Source organism: Gadus macrocephalus, chromosome 17 (genome assembly GCF_031168955.1).
Source record: "Gadus macrocephalus chromosome 17, ASM3116895v1".
Lineage (NCBI taxonomy): Eukaryota > Metazoa > Chordata > Actinopteri > Gadiformes > Gadidae > Gadus > Gadus macrocephalus.
The window spans coordinates 5,377,761-5,396,211 of NC_082398.1; the positions used below are offsets into that span (position 1 = coordinate 5,377,761).

The 18,451-nt window shown below is 42.4% G+C and overlaps 2 protein-coding genes across 2 annotated transcripts; both read left to right on the forward strand.

The window, feature by feature from the left end:
* Positions 1-5,677: 5,677 nt before the first annotated feature.
* On the forward strand, positions 5,678-7,591 carry pfn1 (profilin 1). Its single transcript, XM_060077236.1, has 3 exons — positions 5,678-5,855; positions 6,621-6,795; positions 7,387-7,591. Exons 1-3 carry the CDS (start codon positions 5,724-5,726, stop codon positions 7,482-7,484), a joined length of 405 nt encoding a protein of 134 aa, XP_059933219.1. The 5' UTR covers positions 5,678-5,723; the 3' UTR covers positions 7,485-7,591.
* Positions 7,592-8,585: 994 nt separating this feature from the next.
* eno3 (enolase 3, (beta, muscle)) lies at positions 8,586-17,389 on the forward strand. The gene is given in 15 exon segments (XM_060077182.1): positions 8,586-8,743; positions 9,970-10,055; positions 10,402-10,466; positions 10,468-10,498; positions 10,868-10,926; positions 12,002-12,071; positions 12,167-12,300; positions 12,395-12,511; positions 14,125-14,230; positions 14,486-14,683; positions 15,306-15,382; positions 15,476-15,600; positions 16,440-16,548; positions 16,751-16,809; positions 17,188-17,389. Coding segments are annotated over 14 exon segments (1,305 nt in total). The 5' UTR covers positions 8,586-8,743; position 9,970; the 3' UTR covers positions 17,258-17,389.
* Positions 17,390-18,451: the final 1,062 nt, after the last annotated feature.

Sequence of the window (18,451 nt, forward strand, 5' to 3'; positions counted from 1 at the left end):
AGTCGCTCATGACGTACAATTCAATTATGCAGACGCATTTAAAGGAGCCGTATGCGTTTAGTAGGCCCTATAGACAGCCATATCAAATATTGAACTCTCCCATACACCTTGGCCATATTGCCGAGACGGTTTTGCTTGTTCGATAAAGTGCTTCGACAACAAGTAGGACAGTGATTCCCCCCAATATAAAAATCCTAAAATGTAAGCTAATTACAACCGAGAACAAAAAACCCTGCGTGCTGTAGTAGTTGAAATATGTTTCACTGATCTGGATCTTCAAATCATGATCTGCACTCATTCGTCGCATTCAAAACAAATAGACGTTAGCGCACATGGCTAATTTGCATACGTGCACAGGACTGGTTGGCTCCGCAAGGCAAATAATGGAACATATCTGTCTATCTAGGTCTTTCTGTCTATCTATCTATCAACGCGTGTCTAGTTTTAATGTGATGTATTGTGTGTATGTCCAGTCAGACTTGTTCTGTGTGGTCTTGTAGGCTACTGTCCTGTGTGGGACGAACCACCTAAATGGATTCCCGACGATTTGTGTCGTTTGGTATTAATAAAGACTTGACTATCTATCTATCTAGACTATTTAATTAAAAATTATTCACCTCAGGCTCCGTGAATAGTGGGGAATAGAGGGATAAAAGACAAGAGATATATCCCTTGTCATTTATCCCTCGTCTTGTCGATTAGTTTGTTTATGTGACGGTTTTGTTTAAAGCATGCTACACGCGATTGGTTGGTTAGATTGGTTGCATGTAGAGCAAATTATAATGATTCCCGCTTAAATACGAACGTTCTAGATGTAGCCTATAAATTCTCCCGCTTATCATCACTTGATATCCAAACCACTATGGCGTTTCGATCTCTGAACTGAAAAAGGGTGGGTTCGTACAACACCGGGTGCCCAGTTACAGCCGCGATTAATACTTCAGCCGACATTTTGTTCAGTGAGTGAATAAAGGTAGGTAGGAACCAAAGTGCCTGCCGATGTTCCCTGGGATCCACGCAAGCGAAGAGCGTCTACATTCCGATTGGCTGTCAGTGTTTGGTCGCTGAAGCGAATAATAGTCATTTGCATAAAGTTAAAAAGTTTTCAACTTCTTTTTGACGCTCTGGTCGCTCAACTTTGGCCGCTGGTAGCGTTGGTCGCTTTGGTCGCTTTGGTCGCTCTTGCCCATAGAAAGTGAATGACTTCCGGCGATTTGGTCGCTCAATTCGCTTCTGGTGTGGACGGACAGTAAGGGGTGTGGTAAAAAGACTATACCTCTGCCACGTTTAGCCTAGGACATTCCTGTTGTCGACCTGATTTATCCCGTAGTATCGGCCACCGTCACCTCAAATCAAAAACAAATATTCCTTCCGTCAGGAACACAATACCATTTCAACTTATTGTCCAATTTATTATGATCTATGTGATATAAATCTATAATATGGCTTTAACAGTATTAATACCATTATAAGTATTTTTCATATTATATGATGTATATCATTATCATTAATATTTTAAGTATGTATATTGATATGTATATTAATATTCACATTATTTGGGTTAAAACGTTGCGCAACATAGGTCTCTTGCGTTTTCATTGCAAAACTTCGACTAAACACTTTTTCCATTCCACGTTATTCTTTCTGCTAATCTAACAAAAACAAATGACAATATTTATTTTGGATATTGAAAGCAATGCAAGTGACAGTTCTTCATGGTTTGTTTTTTGCCTTACGGCTATTGTGTAACATCTTCTTGAGGGTTCTCTGGATGTCCTCGTGACACTTGTACCCGCACAAGTTCGGATGTGGGTGGCGGCTGTACTGGGGCAGGCAGGCCGAGCCGTCTTGGGTCATCAAGCCTCAAGCCTCACAATGCTGTTTGCCAACGCTTGTAACTAAGAAAAAATACAAAGCAATATTTTTACAAACATGTTTACAAGCGGGGAACTACACCAAAGGTATAACATAGCTAAGGCTATAATGGAGGTTTACGTATCGTAACAGTTCTGTTACCGACGAATATGTGCTAACTAGCAGCTCTCGTGCAGGGTAGCCTACTGCATTATATGGCCAGCCGCCAGCCTGACATACAATAAAAACAGTCAAGCCTCGCTAGTGATAAATAATTGTCTCTGCAGTGGGACCAGGAATATTCTCTTTCAGTAGGCTACTGTGTTTAGAACGCCACACATCCTCCAGATCATAGCTTTCAACTATACGCTTTAAATTTCTCCTTGACTGCAGATGTGGTTCAATGTGATTCCTGTCCAAATCGCTAATGGTGCACTTAAAATCACCGCCTATTATAAAAAAATCGGTTGAGTTGCAGCCTTCTAACGTGCTTGATAATTCATCTAAAAACACAGGCTAGTCTATCTCTCTGCAAAACTGGCGACTAAATATTTAAAAACACTATCGTGTTCTTTTCATATTTTGCAGTGACTTTTAGGAGTCGACCCCTAACAACTTCTTCATAATCAAAAGAAATTGGTAAAAATGAACTCGAAAAAAGTATTGCAACTCCCCCAGATGCTGAACTCAAATGGGACTCTCTAAATCGACGCCACTTCGCCCGGGGCGATGGAGGGTGGGTGACATTCCTACAGTCTGATGATAGCTATATTTCTACAAATGACTTACTACCGGTATTACTAGCGATTAAGCTAACATTAGACTATAGCCATACCAGATAACGCCATACCAGCTAACCCTAACTATTTCTATTAAACTCTGAACCATTTTGCAACGGGCAACTGTGTGTTGGTGTGTCTTATTGCTTCCCACGTCTGCGTCTGCATCTTTCCCACTCCTGGCTAATAGTTTCAGCTTTTGAACTGTATATCAGAAATTATCACCCTGTACCACACTGCTGACTTGTTGATGTTTTGTGAGCACTCACGCATTTCTCTAGGTATTTTAAGTTTCCTACTGGAGTCATCAAAACTTTGGACTTTGTGTTATTGTAAGAAATATTGTGTTGCAAAAACACTTTGTGTCTTACCCTTACTGTTACCCTAACCTTAACCCCAGTAACATTTCTTCATCATAAACTACAAGTTACGCAAAATGGCATACAAACATCCAGTCCAATATGAAAGAAAAAAGCTAGCTTCATTAAAGTATCGAGTTGTTCTCTGACCACTAACCCATCAGGTCTTAGTAGCCTACATGTGATTCAAGAGTTAACCACTTGACAATCTTTAAACTTCTTTTGCCTAGAAATTGTAAAGACAGTGATGTGTGTAGGCTACATTGTGCGAGTATCCGTCACTCGCGATGTGTGTGCAGTCCAAAATGAAAGAAAAAAACTTGCATCACTAGGGAATCGAACCCCCAATCATCAGTCTTTAAACGTTGGTCGTTGGTAACTGTAAACAAAGAGATCGCATTTTGTTTAACTGCTAACTAACAAACGGGTTTATGCGTTCACTGAACAAAGATTATGGAAATAAAAGACCACTTTTCCATCAGAAAAATCATCAGAACCGTTATTACCAACCCATAGACACTAAAAGCCAAAACACTCATTTTTTTTTGCAGCTTTCGCACCAGTTTCCTCAGCCTATATACCTCTGTCTCCAAGACCATCACCGCCCCTCTGTCTAATTAGTTTCCTCACAATCCCAATCAACAGCAAACGATTAGGAAAATTAAATGTATTAAATGTATTATTTATTATTATTATTATTATTATAAGAAAAAAAATACAGTTCTGACTTTAAAGTCAGAATTCTGAGATTAAAGTCAGAACAATTTTTTTTATTTATGTATGGCCCTAATCCTCTTCCGTACTTTTCCCTTTAGTTTTTTCCAAAAACGTTCTTACTTGATCTACTATAACCCTGTCTCCCCTGTCCATCTGGAAGTAGTCTTTATGGAAGAGACGAGTCTGAAAAATCCCTCTCACTATCAGATGCATTTGTTGACCCTGCTGTGTCATCTTCAATTGTTTCTTTGAAGGCCCAGGAGTAACTTTCCCTTTCCTATTATCTTTTTTTTGCTTTCTCTTGGTGGGTGGAACGTTAAAAAGCGTACCATCCTCCTGTACCATTATTTGATCCTCATTAAACGAATCCCCCGTCATGTCCACATTGTGGGCAAACATGAAGGCAAAATAACAACAACATTAGAATAAAATAAAAATAAAAGACATGAAACCGGACATCCACACATAACAAAGGCAGTAGTGCAGAGGTAGTTAATGGGGAGGGAAGGCAAGGTTGTACAGATGGGTTTTGAGAGAGAGAGAGAGAGAGAGAGAGAGAGAGAGAGAGAGAGAGAGAGAGAGAGAGAGAGAGAGAGAGAGAGAGAGAGAGAGAGAGAGAGAGAGAGAGAGAGTGAGAGAGAGAAAGAGAGAGCGAGTGAGAGAGAGAATGAGAGAGAGAGAGAGAGAGAGAGAGAGAGAGAGAGAGAGAGAGAGAGAGAGAGAGAGAGAGAGAGGAGTTCACCGAATGACTATGAAAGCAGAATTGCAGAATTCGCTTGTCAACTATATCGCCATTGAATTGTTCCTCTGACTGAGATTCCAGGGACAAATAAATCCCTCCAATAATTTAGTTCGTTCTTTCTAATCCGTTGATTGCAGTACTTTGCCCCCTGAGAACACAAGGCCCAGAACAAGGAGCGCCCTTTCCATCCTCACGCAGAACAGAATGGACTCCGTTCCTAAATCGGATCTTATCGTTTTTGGGCAGCATGCTTTACTCAGCCACCACGGCACCAATAATATATGATGCAAGTACCTAGGTTTACTCAAAACTCAAAAGTTGTCCGTTTACCGTAGGTGTATATGTTTATCCATGTGACACAGGTCCAGGAAAACAATGCTTCGTGATCTCGACATAATGACGTAAATAGGTCGAAATCTCGACTAAACAAGGGTTTAAAAGAAAAGTAAACTGATGGCATTTTGGGGCTTTCATACGGGCTCTATTCTTCCCTCTGTGGGTGATGTTGGGAATTGTTCAAAGTGGATGCAAACATACTGAAAACATTCAGAGTTTTCTTGCAATGCGTAGGAAAGGCATGATCTATATATCATTCGTTTTATTGAATGTGCATGAGAAATGGAAATTAGCCAACTATATAACCTGTATGTAACTAAATTGCATATCTATATAAACAGCCATACGTTTTGTAATACACATAGTGTAAAAATACTTTTTGATTAATGTTACACATATTATTTATTAAATATGCTAACAATTATTGGATGTCACCTTTCGGTTTTATTTTTTGGACAAAATGCACATTTCCAATGTCGAGGAAGATTCAGAAACAGACAGACACACACACGCACGCACACAAAAAGTGCGGAAGTTATGGGCGTGGCCAGGAAGTCGTGGGCGCGGCCGGGCAGTTATGGGCGTGGTCTTGAGATAAATAGGTAGCTTGCTTCCTGATTTATCACTTCTCTCCTTAGGACTGTACCTGCCCAGGTAAGACACACTCGCCCTTAATCGATCTAGCTGTAATGTATGTTTAGGATTAGAGGATGTTTTCATGAAGACTGTTCACTGTGTTGCTCTGTGAGTCAGCTTCCTGACTCACAGGAAGCTGTTGGTTGATGCAACTTTTCTTTTGACAAACTTGTTGTTTTCCGTCCCCACCCATATTTCTCCCTGTGTCTCTGTGTTTCTTTCTGTCCGTCTCTCCTGTATGTATGTGTGTATGTGTGTGTGTGTGTGTGTGTGTGTTTCTCTCCCTCTCAGCCACTCAATATGTCGTGGAATGACTATATCGCCACATTGATGGGCACCGATAAAACTGTGACGGAAGACGCAGCGATCTTGTGCTTCACCGAGAACAGCGAGGCCGTATGGGCTTCGCATTCCAATTTTAAGGATATAACGGTACACGCGCGCACACACACACATGCACGCGCACCAAGCTGTTTCGCTATTGGGTGTTCGGTCTCCCGGTTAACCGGGGAGCGCGATTTTTGCTCCGCGCCTACGGAACCATTCTTCCGGTACCGAGTATAAGCACTTCCGTGTTTCTCCACCAAATAACGCTTGTGCTGTGAGCATCTCGCTCCTTATTTGGCGATTATCTTAAACACGCCACGAGACGCAGGAAGTAGCTCTGCGGCTGCAACTTCACTTCCTTTTATCACACACACACACACACACACACACACACACACACACACACACACACACACACACATAAAGTGTGTGTGTGTGTGTGTCACACTTTACACACCTGCAGGCATGCATTCTTCAGCATGCCCACACACACACATTCGGAGGGGTGTGACAAAACCAAAATCTCAGGTCTCTGCTCTGCCTCAACTTGTCTCCCCCTCCTCTATCTTGCCTTTCCACCTCCTCTCTATACTCCCTGCTCAGTTAGTGTGTGTCAGTGAAACCAGTCATACAGGTATACACACAGCTGGGTGTGGCCATGCCCAACATGGCTGGGTTGAAGGAGGCCTTAAGATTATGCAAGTCTCTCTTGACTGAACCCCACTGCTGCCGTTAGACTGTACTACCGTTAGACTGTGCTAGGGTTATACTGTTGGTTGGCTGCTTCCTGGCCTGATGTTGTTCTGAATGTTGAGTTTTAAATGGGTTATTTTGTGTTTGTGTGTGTGTGTGTGTGTGTGTGTGTGTTAGGCGGCTGAGGTGAAGAGGCTGGTTAGCACAGATCGCAGCACTTTATTTACCGACGGCTTGACGCTGGGAGGACAGAAGTGCCGCGTCATCCTCGACAACCTCCACAAGGAGGACGAGGCCATGAACCTCATGACGAAGGACGGCAACGCCATCACCGTGTCCAAGGCAAAAACAGGTTGGAAACCCCCAGGGGACCTTTCACCAGTTTGACATCCGCTGTCTTGTGTTACTAGTCTAATGTTGGTCCACATCACTAGTCTAATTGTACTTGGCAATGGTCTGATGTAACTAGCCTTATCTTGGTCAACATCACTATATGTAACTTAAAATGACTTTTATAGCTACACGTTACTTGGCATTACTAGTTTGACATCACTAGTCTAACGTTACTTGTCCACATCACAAATCTAATGTTACTTGACATCACTGGTCTAACATCACTAGTCTGATGTTGCTTAACATCACTGGTCTAACATCACTAGTCTGATACTTAACATCATTGGTCTAACATCACTAGTCTTATGCTACTTAACATCACTGGTCTAATGTTAGTTACCATAACTGGTCTAACGTCACTAGTCTTGTATTACATTACATCCATGCTCTAATGTTAGTTAGCATCACTGGTCTTACATCACGAGTCTAACATCGCTAGTCTTATGTTACTTAACATCACTGGTCTAATGTTAGTTAGCCTGACTGTTCTAATCTCTCTCTCTCTCTCTCTCTCTGTCTATGTTCTCTCTGTCTATGTCTCTCGCCCTAGCTCTTGTCCTACTGAAGGGTTGTAAGAGCATTCATGGGAGACAGCTGTTACCGCAAACCATGAACATGGCCAAATACCTGAAAGATAATGGATTTTAAAACACACACGCACACATTCACAGTTGCTCTCACTATCATGGTGTGTTTTCCCAGGTTCTTATAGATCTTGTTTTTATGTGCCAAACAATAAATCCCTCTCCAAAGCATGTGTTGGTGTGCTGTACATTACTGCCCCTTCGTGACCACCGGTGGTACTGCAGACCACTGATCACTTATTAGAAATACTTGATGCTGCTTAGTAAAGTATCGCTAATGGTAATACCATGTAATAATTAAAATGGACCTGATATAATAAAAATGTTCTAATTTTTTTTAGTATTTTTTTTAATTTTATTTTTTAGAAAAGTTGATTAAAAACGTCTGCTACAACGACTAGACTACTGTAGTTCCATTGGTGCCGGTGTGCCTGCAGGCAGCCCTCATCTCCTCCAGGATGTCTCCGGCCGCCCGACTGGTCTTCCTCCACCACGACACCGCTCCTCTGTTAGCTGCTTGAATCTGACTCAAGTCACTGATACTTCCTTTACGTGCAGGGTACGGCTCCAAACTCATCTGTTCAGATGATATCTATCTAATATCTCTTATCTATACTGTAGCACTTGCTTATTTGTTGAATTGTATGCACTCTAATGATTCTTGCACCATTTTGGTTATATCTTTATTATTGAATGCACTTTTGAAAATGTCAGCTAGAATATTGTAAGAATACTTGTATTCCAAATACATTAGTAGTAATGCAGGCGAGTTCTATACAAACATCTATGACCCACAAAGAAGCATTGATTTATTTAATGATAATACTTTTATTCTCGTACATTTATTCTTAACACTTTAGTGGTACAACTGTCGCAAATACCAAAGGTAAAGTCTGGTGAGGTCTTTGCCCTTCTCTTGTTTCATCTGGACATGCACTTTGACCTTCTGGAAGTTAGGGAGTGTTTGACAAGAGCAACACACAACTACAGACAGAGGGACAGAGAAACAGACAGGGAAATAAAGAGGACATTTAAAGACATAAAAACAGGACGACAGACAAGCAGAAAGACAGACAGACCGTAGGACCGACAGAGAAACAGATTTACAGACCAACAGACAGACAGGAGGTCAGGCCGAGTAAGAGAAAGGACATACAGTTCTTTATGTTTTACTTCAGTGAGAAACTTGGATACGGTCTCTGGCTCCTAGCTATCCTTATCAGGCCCGCCCCCAGGCCCCGCCCCCAGGGAACGTCTATAAAGACTTTCCAGCATTACTCAAACTCACGTACTTCTACAGGACGGACCACGGCCCAACAACAGGTACAGTACACACACACACAAACACACACACGTACTGTTCTTATAAAAGGGATTTAGGATGTCATTATGGTTGTGATTAATTCTATTTAATCTAGTTGATGAATATGTTTTAGCATTAATATTGAACAGTGGATGCCCAACTGATGGACAGGACAGCTGGTGAGGGGGAGGAGCCTGATGACCTATCAGCCAATAGACCTTTAAGCTACAGTTGAAAAGACAAAAGTTCAGAGAGATAATGTGATAGTGTGTTTGTGTGTGTGTGTAGGTGACAAGCTGAAGATAGGATGTGGGTTGTGCATTAGACTCAGCTGTTGTACTATTACAGCTCTCTCTCTCTCTCACACACACACACCCACACACACACACATACACAGTTCTTGACATTTGGTTTGACATTTATGTGTGTTGGTGCGTGTGTGTGTGTGTGTGTGGCAGACATACCATAATGTAACAGAGTAATATCAACGAGGTCATGAACCCTGGTAAAGGTCATAGAAGTTTTGTTCCCCTATCTCTCTCTCTAGCTCACACACACACCACACACACACACACACACACACACACACACACGAAGGCAGTTAGAGAAGTCCCTGTGTCAGCGCCCAAGATGTTTCTCTTCACCCACCTCCCTCACACACACACACACCACACACACACACACACACACACACACACACACACACACACACACACACACACACGGGTGTCTGGTTATGTCTCCCAGTTAATATAGACAAATAATTATCTTTCAAAGTCTGTGTATTAAGGCCATAACATGCCTCTGTGTGGTTTACCCTAATCTCACACACCCCGCAACAATGTTGCAAACAGTATTGAATTCACACTTCTGCGCAACCTACGCAACAAGTTGTCATTACACACAATATACACTAGAGGGTAGGGTAACGTTGCATCAACCAATAATGTGTTCATCATCTGTGGCTCATAGATGGCAAAATGAAAAGTAATCCCCTTACTAAAAACACTGGTGAACACGCATCCTATCTTTTACATGTTAGTGGAGTGTATAAAGCCTCTAAACTAAAGTAGAGCAATAACAAGATTTAAATGTTTATTGAAATCGAGCAACGCTAGGTGGCAACCATGTTGCTCGGTCGAGTTGATTTTGCAGACCACTGATTGCGTTGCTTATTAGCTGAGAATATACAGGCCTTAAAAAGTCTCTCTCCCTCTCCCTCTCCTCTCTCTCTCTCTCTCAGCAGGATGTCTATCACTAAGATCCATGCGAGGGAGATTCTGGACTCCAGGGGAAACCCAACGGTTGAGGTAGACCTGTGGACTGCCAAGGGTAAATAAACACCAATGCAAGCATGCACCACCCGCATTCCCCCCCCCCCCCCCCCCCCCCCCCCCCCCCCACACACACACACACACACACACACACACACACACACACACACACACACACAAGAATGTTCAGAACAGCTGTTCCCGTTGTGTGTATGTTGTAAAAGGATGTGTGCGTGTGTACTAATGTGTGTGTGTTGTAACATGCTGCATGTTTTCAATGTGTGCATGCTGTAACATGGTTGTATTGATGTGTTTACTCTGTGACCTGCTGTGTGTATTAATGTCTGCACTTTGTGCGCTGGTGTGTGTATTAACGTGTGTACCTGGTGCCCCGGTGTGTGTAGGGCTGTTCAGGGCTGCCGTACCTAGCGGTGCGTCTACAGGTATCCATGAGGCCCTTGAGCTCCGCGGACGGAGACAAGACTCGCTACCTGGGGAAAGGTAAAAGATGATGCATTGAAACTGTAGTATAAGGTTTTATGTGTTCATGTTTAATCATACATAAAATACGATGATATATCTTATGATAAATAATTGGGACAACCCTTCCTGGGTAAAGGTAATCAATGAATATATAGTTATGTTAGAATATCTGATAAGGCATAAGTATCATATATATTTACAGTGCAGTATGTGAGAATGTTATCTGTTGAATATACAGTTGGAGTATGACATAATCTAGGGAATGTATAGATACAGTTGGATCAAGACATCATCTGGGGAATGTATAGATACAGTGGAACTATGTTTACAATCTGAATTTACGGCTACAGGGGGATTATGTTTATACCCTGGTGTTTTTATCTTCAGGAACACAGAAGGCTGTGGACCATGTAAACAAGGACATCTCCCCCAAACTTATTGAGAAGGTACTGCATCGATTAATAATTAATGCTTCACAGTTATACTCATTATTAGGTGAGCGCTGCATGCAGCGCTCAACTATGTGTTCTTCATAAATTGTATTCTTTCTTTCTTTCTTTATTATTCTCTACAAACTTTGGGACCTATCTCTTTCCTAAATTGTTCACCTAAAGACTCAAGATTCAAATTTTAAAATATTCAGAAAAACTTGGAATCGATTTTTTATTTTTTTATTTAACAAATCTACACACTTGTATCTTCAATAAAATCTAAACGGAATTTCAATATAATTAAAAATTTCTTCAGAATAACAGTTTTAGTTTCATACCAGCTTCGTTTTCAGTTGGTGTCATTGATTTACGTTTACGCTGGAGCGTAAGGACGTTCAGCAGTGTTGCCAGATTGGGCTCCCCCCCCCCGCTGGATTGGGCTACTTTTTGAGGACGTTCAGGCAGTGTTGCCAGATTGGGCTTTTTTTCCCGCTCTTTTGGGCTACTTTCAATCACACACCGGCTCGCTATTCTCTTAAAGGCACACACACACACACACACACACACACACACACACACACACACACACACACACACACACACACACACACACACACACACACACACACACACACACACACACACACACACACACACACACACACACACACACACACACAGTGCAGGGCAATATATTTCTGCATTTTTAGCAATGCTTTGCGCTTTTCATTCAGCTGTAACTTTATTTGTTTCCAACCATTTACTTTTTCTTAAATGGAGTGCATGTTTACATGGTTTACCCCATTTAGACTTTTGTTCAAATACTGTCACTTGATTTAAGCCATTTAACGTTTCTTTATGTCTTAATCTATGTGGCTTTATTTAAAAATGTTTTCAACCTCACTTTGTACTGCAGAACTCACCGCATTTTCTGCAGGAAATGCATTTTCTAGTTGCTATTATTATTATCATCACCAACCATCTCTCCATTTCCCTCTCTCTCCATTTCTCTCTCTCTCTCTCTCTCTCTCTCTCTCTCTCTCTCTCTCTCTCTCTCTCTCTCTCTCTCTCTCTCTCTCTCTCTCTGTAGAACTTCAGTGTGGTCGATCAGGAGAAGATCGATAAATTCATGTTGGAGTTGGACGGCACTGAAAACAAATGTAACTGTCTGTCTGTCGGTCTGTGACTGTCTGTATCTCCAGCTGTATCGGTTTGCTTGATTCTAATGCTATGTTGTACTCCGGTGTGTTTGTAGCTAAGTTTGGTGCTAACGCTATCCTGGGTGTGTCGCTGGCGGTTTGCAAAGCCGGAGCGGCGGAGAAGGGGGTTCCTCTGTACCGCCACATTGCTGACCTCGCTGGCAACAAAGATGTTATCCTTCCCGTTCCTGTGAGTGGGTGGGGCTTCAGGACATGGATATATAAAGTAGATTGTATACATATACTGTATGTTGTAATGCTTCTAATATGTGTAACTCTTGCAGGCCTTCAATGTGATCAATGGAGGTAGCCATGCTGGTAATAAACTGGCCATGCAGGAGTTCATGATTCTACCAGTAGGGGCCGCCAACTTCCACGAGGCCATGAGGATCGGAGCTGAGGTACGTCAGCTCATACTAACTTATGTTATGCACAGTGGCGGTTCTAGACACATTTTACTAGGGGGTCAAGGAGGGGCCAGTGTTTAACTAGGGGGGCACAAAAAAAGGCAAAAAAAATATATTTAAAGATTATAAACTTTATTTTACTTTAAAATCATAAAACATTTAATTTGTACATGACTTTATAACTTCACCAGTCTGTATTTTTCTTTCAAACTATCTTAAGTTGATGGAGCTTATGCCCTAAATCATCAAAATCATATAAACATTTGTTTTGTACAAGCGTGCAAGAGAGGTAGGGCCATAAAAAATGAAAAATAAAATACAGTACAGGGTGCAACATACAATGTGTCAATGTGAAAAAGAAAACTCCAGGGTACAACGAAATGCAAAACAATGTGCCATTTCCTATTTATTTTTTTAGTTTCAGTGTGGAGAAACTGTGTTCCCAAGAGGCTGAGCTTACAGGAACGGTTACAGCAATCTTGCAATCTTGTCTTAGCTCAAAGGAAACTTCGCTGTTCAGCTGTTCTTTCCTCATTTAACGATAGCTGCTATTAGAAAGAAAGAGAAGAAAACGTAGGGGCATGCATTCGATTTTGTTGCATAACCATCCCTCCCTACTTAACACGGGCAGATAGCCTACTACTCTTTACTCAAATGTATTTGTTATCCCAGTGCAGCAGCCAAAACGGATGAAAATACGTGGTTAACATCACAACATTGTGTAGCCTAGACCTAGCAAGGATACTGATATGTTGATGCTCGCTTCTGCTTCGATGAGTTTGCTTAGATATGATTACGTTTCTAAATATATCGAGACCAGACATTTACAAACTTAATTTCATCATCAGTTTGAGGAACTACAGTAACACGGTTATGTGCAAGAACAAGAGGTCACTTATGAAATTAAGTCGTTTTGCTTAGCTTCGACTCTTGCAGCAGGAGAAATCGTGCAGGCTCCTTTCTCCAAGAGTAGTGTTAAGCTCTCATTTACCGAGCAGCAGCAGCACGTTGTTTGGGTGCGCCGCTCGAATTTAGCCGTGTAAAACGATGCGTCGCATTAGTTCCGTAAAATTAGTAAAATCATGATTGTTTTATTTGGTCAGCACGGGGGGGCCACAGGGGGTGCCAGGGACATGTCTACAGGGGCACTGGCCCCCGTAGGCCCCCGTGTAGAACCGCCATTGGTTATGCATAAGAAGCATAAATAATTATAATTCAATAATGATCTAACATAGCATTCTTTATAGAAAAGTAATCACAATATTTTTATAATATAAAGTAACATATACAAATACATATTAATAATATGTTGTATACTGATCCAACATAGTATACGTATTAGATTATGGTAATGAGACATTAAAACATATTATAAAGAATGATATGGAGTGTTCATGTTGTATTAAGATATGAATACATTAAAGTTACAACAATGTACAGATTATGCATTTTACACCTTCCATAAACCCTCCCCCTGTTGACTAAATAGAAAGGAAAAAACGAACGGTTTCTAAAGTATGATGAGTCTCCAAGTGCTATAGGATGTGTGTACTGATCCTCCAATGGTGAAGTATAACTACATTTTGTGTGTGTGTGGGTGGTTGCAGGTGTACCATAACCTGAAGAATGTCATCAAGGCAAAGTACGGCAAAGACGCCACCAATGTGGGGGATGAAGGCGGTTTCGCCCCCAACATCCTGGAGAACAACGAAGGTGTGTGTGTGTGTGTGTGTGTGTGTGTGTGTGTGTGTGTGTGTGTGTGTGTGTGTGTGTGTGTGTGTGTGTGTGTGTGTGTGTGTGTGTGTGTGTGTGTGTGTGTGTGTGCATAGGTACATGTGTGTGTGTGTGTGTGTGTGTGTGTGTGTGTGTGTGTGTGTGTGTGATGTTGTATACATGGGCCTTCCTGCCCTAGTTGGGGGACTACATTGTACATCAGGTTAATGTGTCTGTGTGTGTGTGTGTGTGCAGCTCTGGAGCTGTTGAAGAGTGCCATCGAGAAGGCGGGCTACCCTGATAAGATCATCATCGGGATGGACGTGGCAGCGTCTGAGTTCTACAGGAGCGGCAAATACGACCTGGACTTCAAGTCCCCCGACGACCCGGCCAGACACATCAGTGGGAAGGAACTGGGAGACCTCTACAAGACCTTCATCGCTAACTACCCAGGTACAGCTGCTAGGTGACCTTTAGTATCCAGGTATAGCTAGTAGACCTTAACTACCCAGGTATAGCTAGTAGACTTTTACTATCCAGGTATAGCTAGTAGACCTTAACTACCAAGGTAAAGCTAGTAGACCTCTACTATCCAAGTATAGCTAGTAGACCTTAACTACCCAAGTATAGCTAGTAGACCTTAACTACCAAGGTATAACAGCTAGTAGACCTCTATAACTACCAAGGTATAACTAGGAGAATTTAACTACCGAGGTATAGCAGTTAGTAGACCTGTTTAACTACCCAGGTATCAGCAGCTAGTAGACCTGCTAGTTGACCTTTAGTATCCACGTATAGCTAGTATACCTTAACTATCTAGGTACAGCAGCTAGTAGACCTGTTTAACTACCAAGGTATAGCTAGTAGACCTTAAATACCCAGTTATAGCAGCTAGTAGACCTATATAACTACCCAGGCATAGCAGCTGGTAGACTTAACTACCCAGGTATAGCAGCTAGCATACACGTACAGGGCAGGACAGGACTCCAGTCCAGACAGACAGTCCAGATAGCATAGCGATAGCATACTACTGTGTGTTGGGACCAACTCTTTCTCTCTCTCTCTCTCTCTCTAGTCCAGTCGATTGAGGATCCCTTCGACCAGGACGACTGGGCCAACTGGGCCGACTTCACTGCAGCTGTAGACATACAGGTATGTACACATAGAATACATCATATCCGAAGGATGTTCATGTGTGTATGTCTATATCTATGTATGCATAAATATCTATATACTGTCTTCTAGGTGGTGGGTGATGACCTGACGGTGACCAACCCAAAGCGCATCCAGCAGGCGGTGGAGAAGAAGGCGTGCAACTGTCTGCTGCTCAAGGTCAACCAGATCGGCTCCGTCACAGAGTCCATCCAGGCGTAAGCAACCCCCTACAGTCTGTCGTCTGTCGTTTGAGTCTTTGTGGTCTGTAGTCTGTAATCTGCACTCTGTAATCTGCAGTCTGTAATCTGCAGTCTGTGGTCTGCAGTCTGTGGTCTGCAGTCTGTAATCTGCAGTCTGTGGTCTGCAGTCTGTAATCTGCAGTCTGTGGTCTGCAGTCTGTGGTCTGCAGTCTGTAATCTGCAGTCTGTAATCTGCAGTCTGTAATTTGCAGTCTGTACTCTGCAGTCTGTAATCTGCAGTCTGTAATTTGTAATCTGTAGTCTGGAGTCTTTCAATCTGTAGTCTTAATCTGCAATCTGTAGTCTGTAGCCTGTTGTCTGTAATCTGTAGTCTCTAATCTGTAGTCTGTCTGCAATCTTTCAGTCTGCTGTCTCTAATCTGTAGTCTGTCAGATTTAATCTGTAGTCTTTAATCTATAGTTTGTCATCTGTAATATTTAATGGTCTGCAATGTATTGTCGGTGTTCTATAATGTATTATGTTTAATCTCTTATCTCTAATATTTTTTCACAAATCTCTAACCTCCATTCTCCATTCTCTAATCCCTAATATGTTATCTCTAATCTGTAGTCTGTTATCTATAATCTAGTATCTGTATTCCGTAATCTGTAGTCTGTAAAATCGAATCTCTATTCTGTAGTCTGTCGTCTGTAATCTGTAGTCTGTATTCTAGAATCTTCAATATTTAGTCTTTGATCTGTAATATTTGGTTTGTAATGTGTGTGTGCGTGTGTGTATGTGTGTGTTTTTTGTATGCGTGCGTGTGCCTGCGTGTGGGGACCGTGTGCGTGTGTGTGCACGTGGGATGTGTGCAGGTGTAAACTGGCCCAGAGCAACGGCTGGGGGGTGATGGTGAGCCATCGCTCCGGTGAAACAGAAGACACGTTCATCTCAGACCTGGTGGTTGGACTCTGCACCGGCCAGGTAGGAGGAGGAGGACGACGAATGGCTGACGGAGGACGGGGGAGGGATGGATGATGGAGGATGCATCATAGATGGATGATTGATGGATGATCAATGAACGCTGATGGGTGGATGATGGATGTTGGAAAATGGCTGATTAGTGATGGATGGATCATGGATCACGGATGGATGATAAGTAGATAATCCCTGCTCTGTCCCTCAGATTAAGACCGGCGCTCCATGCAGATCAGAACGTCTGTCCAAGTACAACCAGCTGATGAGGTAAAAATTAAACCAGAAGAATCCAGTAGAACCAGTAAACCGGTAGAAATTGTGTAACCAGTATAACACAGTGTATATCCCAGTATATACAAATAAGTATAACCAGAATTTAATCATTAAGTATAACCCAGTATATATCAAGTATATAACCAGTAGGTAACAATTCAATACAACCAGTATTAAACCAGTATATAACCAGTACATAACTGAATGAGGTACTCTGAATGAGAACTCACAATGGTATTTTAAACTTAAACTCTGTAATCATCTACTCATTCCTAACTCCTCGTCGACCATTCCCCACCGAATACATGGTCCTATGTTCACCTCCCTGTGACCTTTGACCTTCAACCTATACCTTTTAACTTTTTTAACCAGGATCGAGGAGGAGCTCGGAGACAAGGCCAAGTTTGCTGGCAAGGACTACCGTCACCCCAAGATCAACTAGACAACCACCTCTCTCTCTGTGTCTCTCTCTCTCTCTCTCTCTACATCTTTCACTCCCTCGCTCTCTCTCTCTCTTTCTATACACCGCTCTCTCTCTGAGGGTTTTATGTTGTAATAAAACATTTGAACAATACACTGAACTCAGCGTCTGATTGGACGATGGATTGAATCCTCTTAATTCTGACCTCTAGACCCGCAAATAGACCCAAACCAACACACCAACATACTTAAGCCCACCGACACACTAACACACCAGAACACTATACATACTAACACCAAACACACCAACGTACCAACACACAACGCTGGTCGACGTGGTGACATCAGACTGGTCGTCATGGGGGTGTCAGGGCTTACTCTCAGGAAGTTTAAGGAAAAGATTGATGGTTGCTTAGCGATGTTCATCTGACCCCCAAAAAATAACCTGTGTGTGTGTGTATGTGTTAGCAGTTCTGTGACGCAGACAACATTCCTGCCCCCTAACCCTCTTCACACCCTCTCTCACACACACACACACAGCTATTGTGTGTGTGTGTGTGTGTGTGTGTGTGTGTGTGTGTGTGTGTGTGTGTGTGTGTGTGTGTGTGTGTGTGTGTGTGTGTGTGTGTGTGTGTGTGTGTGTGTGGGCGGGCAAGAGACCAGGGGCTATTATATGGTTGTGTGTTTGTGTTGGTAAGCGCAAATTAGTGAGTATTACTGGGTACTAGCATTTATGAGCGTGTATTATTAGTGTGGGGGCAAAGTAGCCATTCGGGACACATGTGAGAGAGTGCTCCCTACAGGGTCTGGGGCTTGGCTTACCGGCCAATCACACATACGTCAGTCCCTGTGAAAGGAAGGGCCCCCCCCCACAAGACCCCCTTGATGCTCCTTACCTGTCTCTCTATTATTTAACTCCTACTGGCTACTTTATGACCTGTCTCTGTACTCTCCAACCCCTACCTGCTCCATAATGACCTGTCTCTGTACTGTCCAACCCCTACCTGCTCTTTAATTACCTGTCTCTGTTTGTGTAATTATTAGTGTGTTTGTGTGTGTGCGTGTGTGTGTGTCTGTGTGTGTGTGTGTGTGTGTGTGCGCTTGCTGTTGATTGCTATAGTTACGGATAGGTGGTTGGCAACACTCTGCTCTACAGGAAATACTTCCTCACTGTCTGTTCATCGTCACGGTAACGCTTTACGAGAGGGCGAGGCAG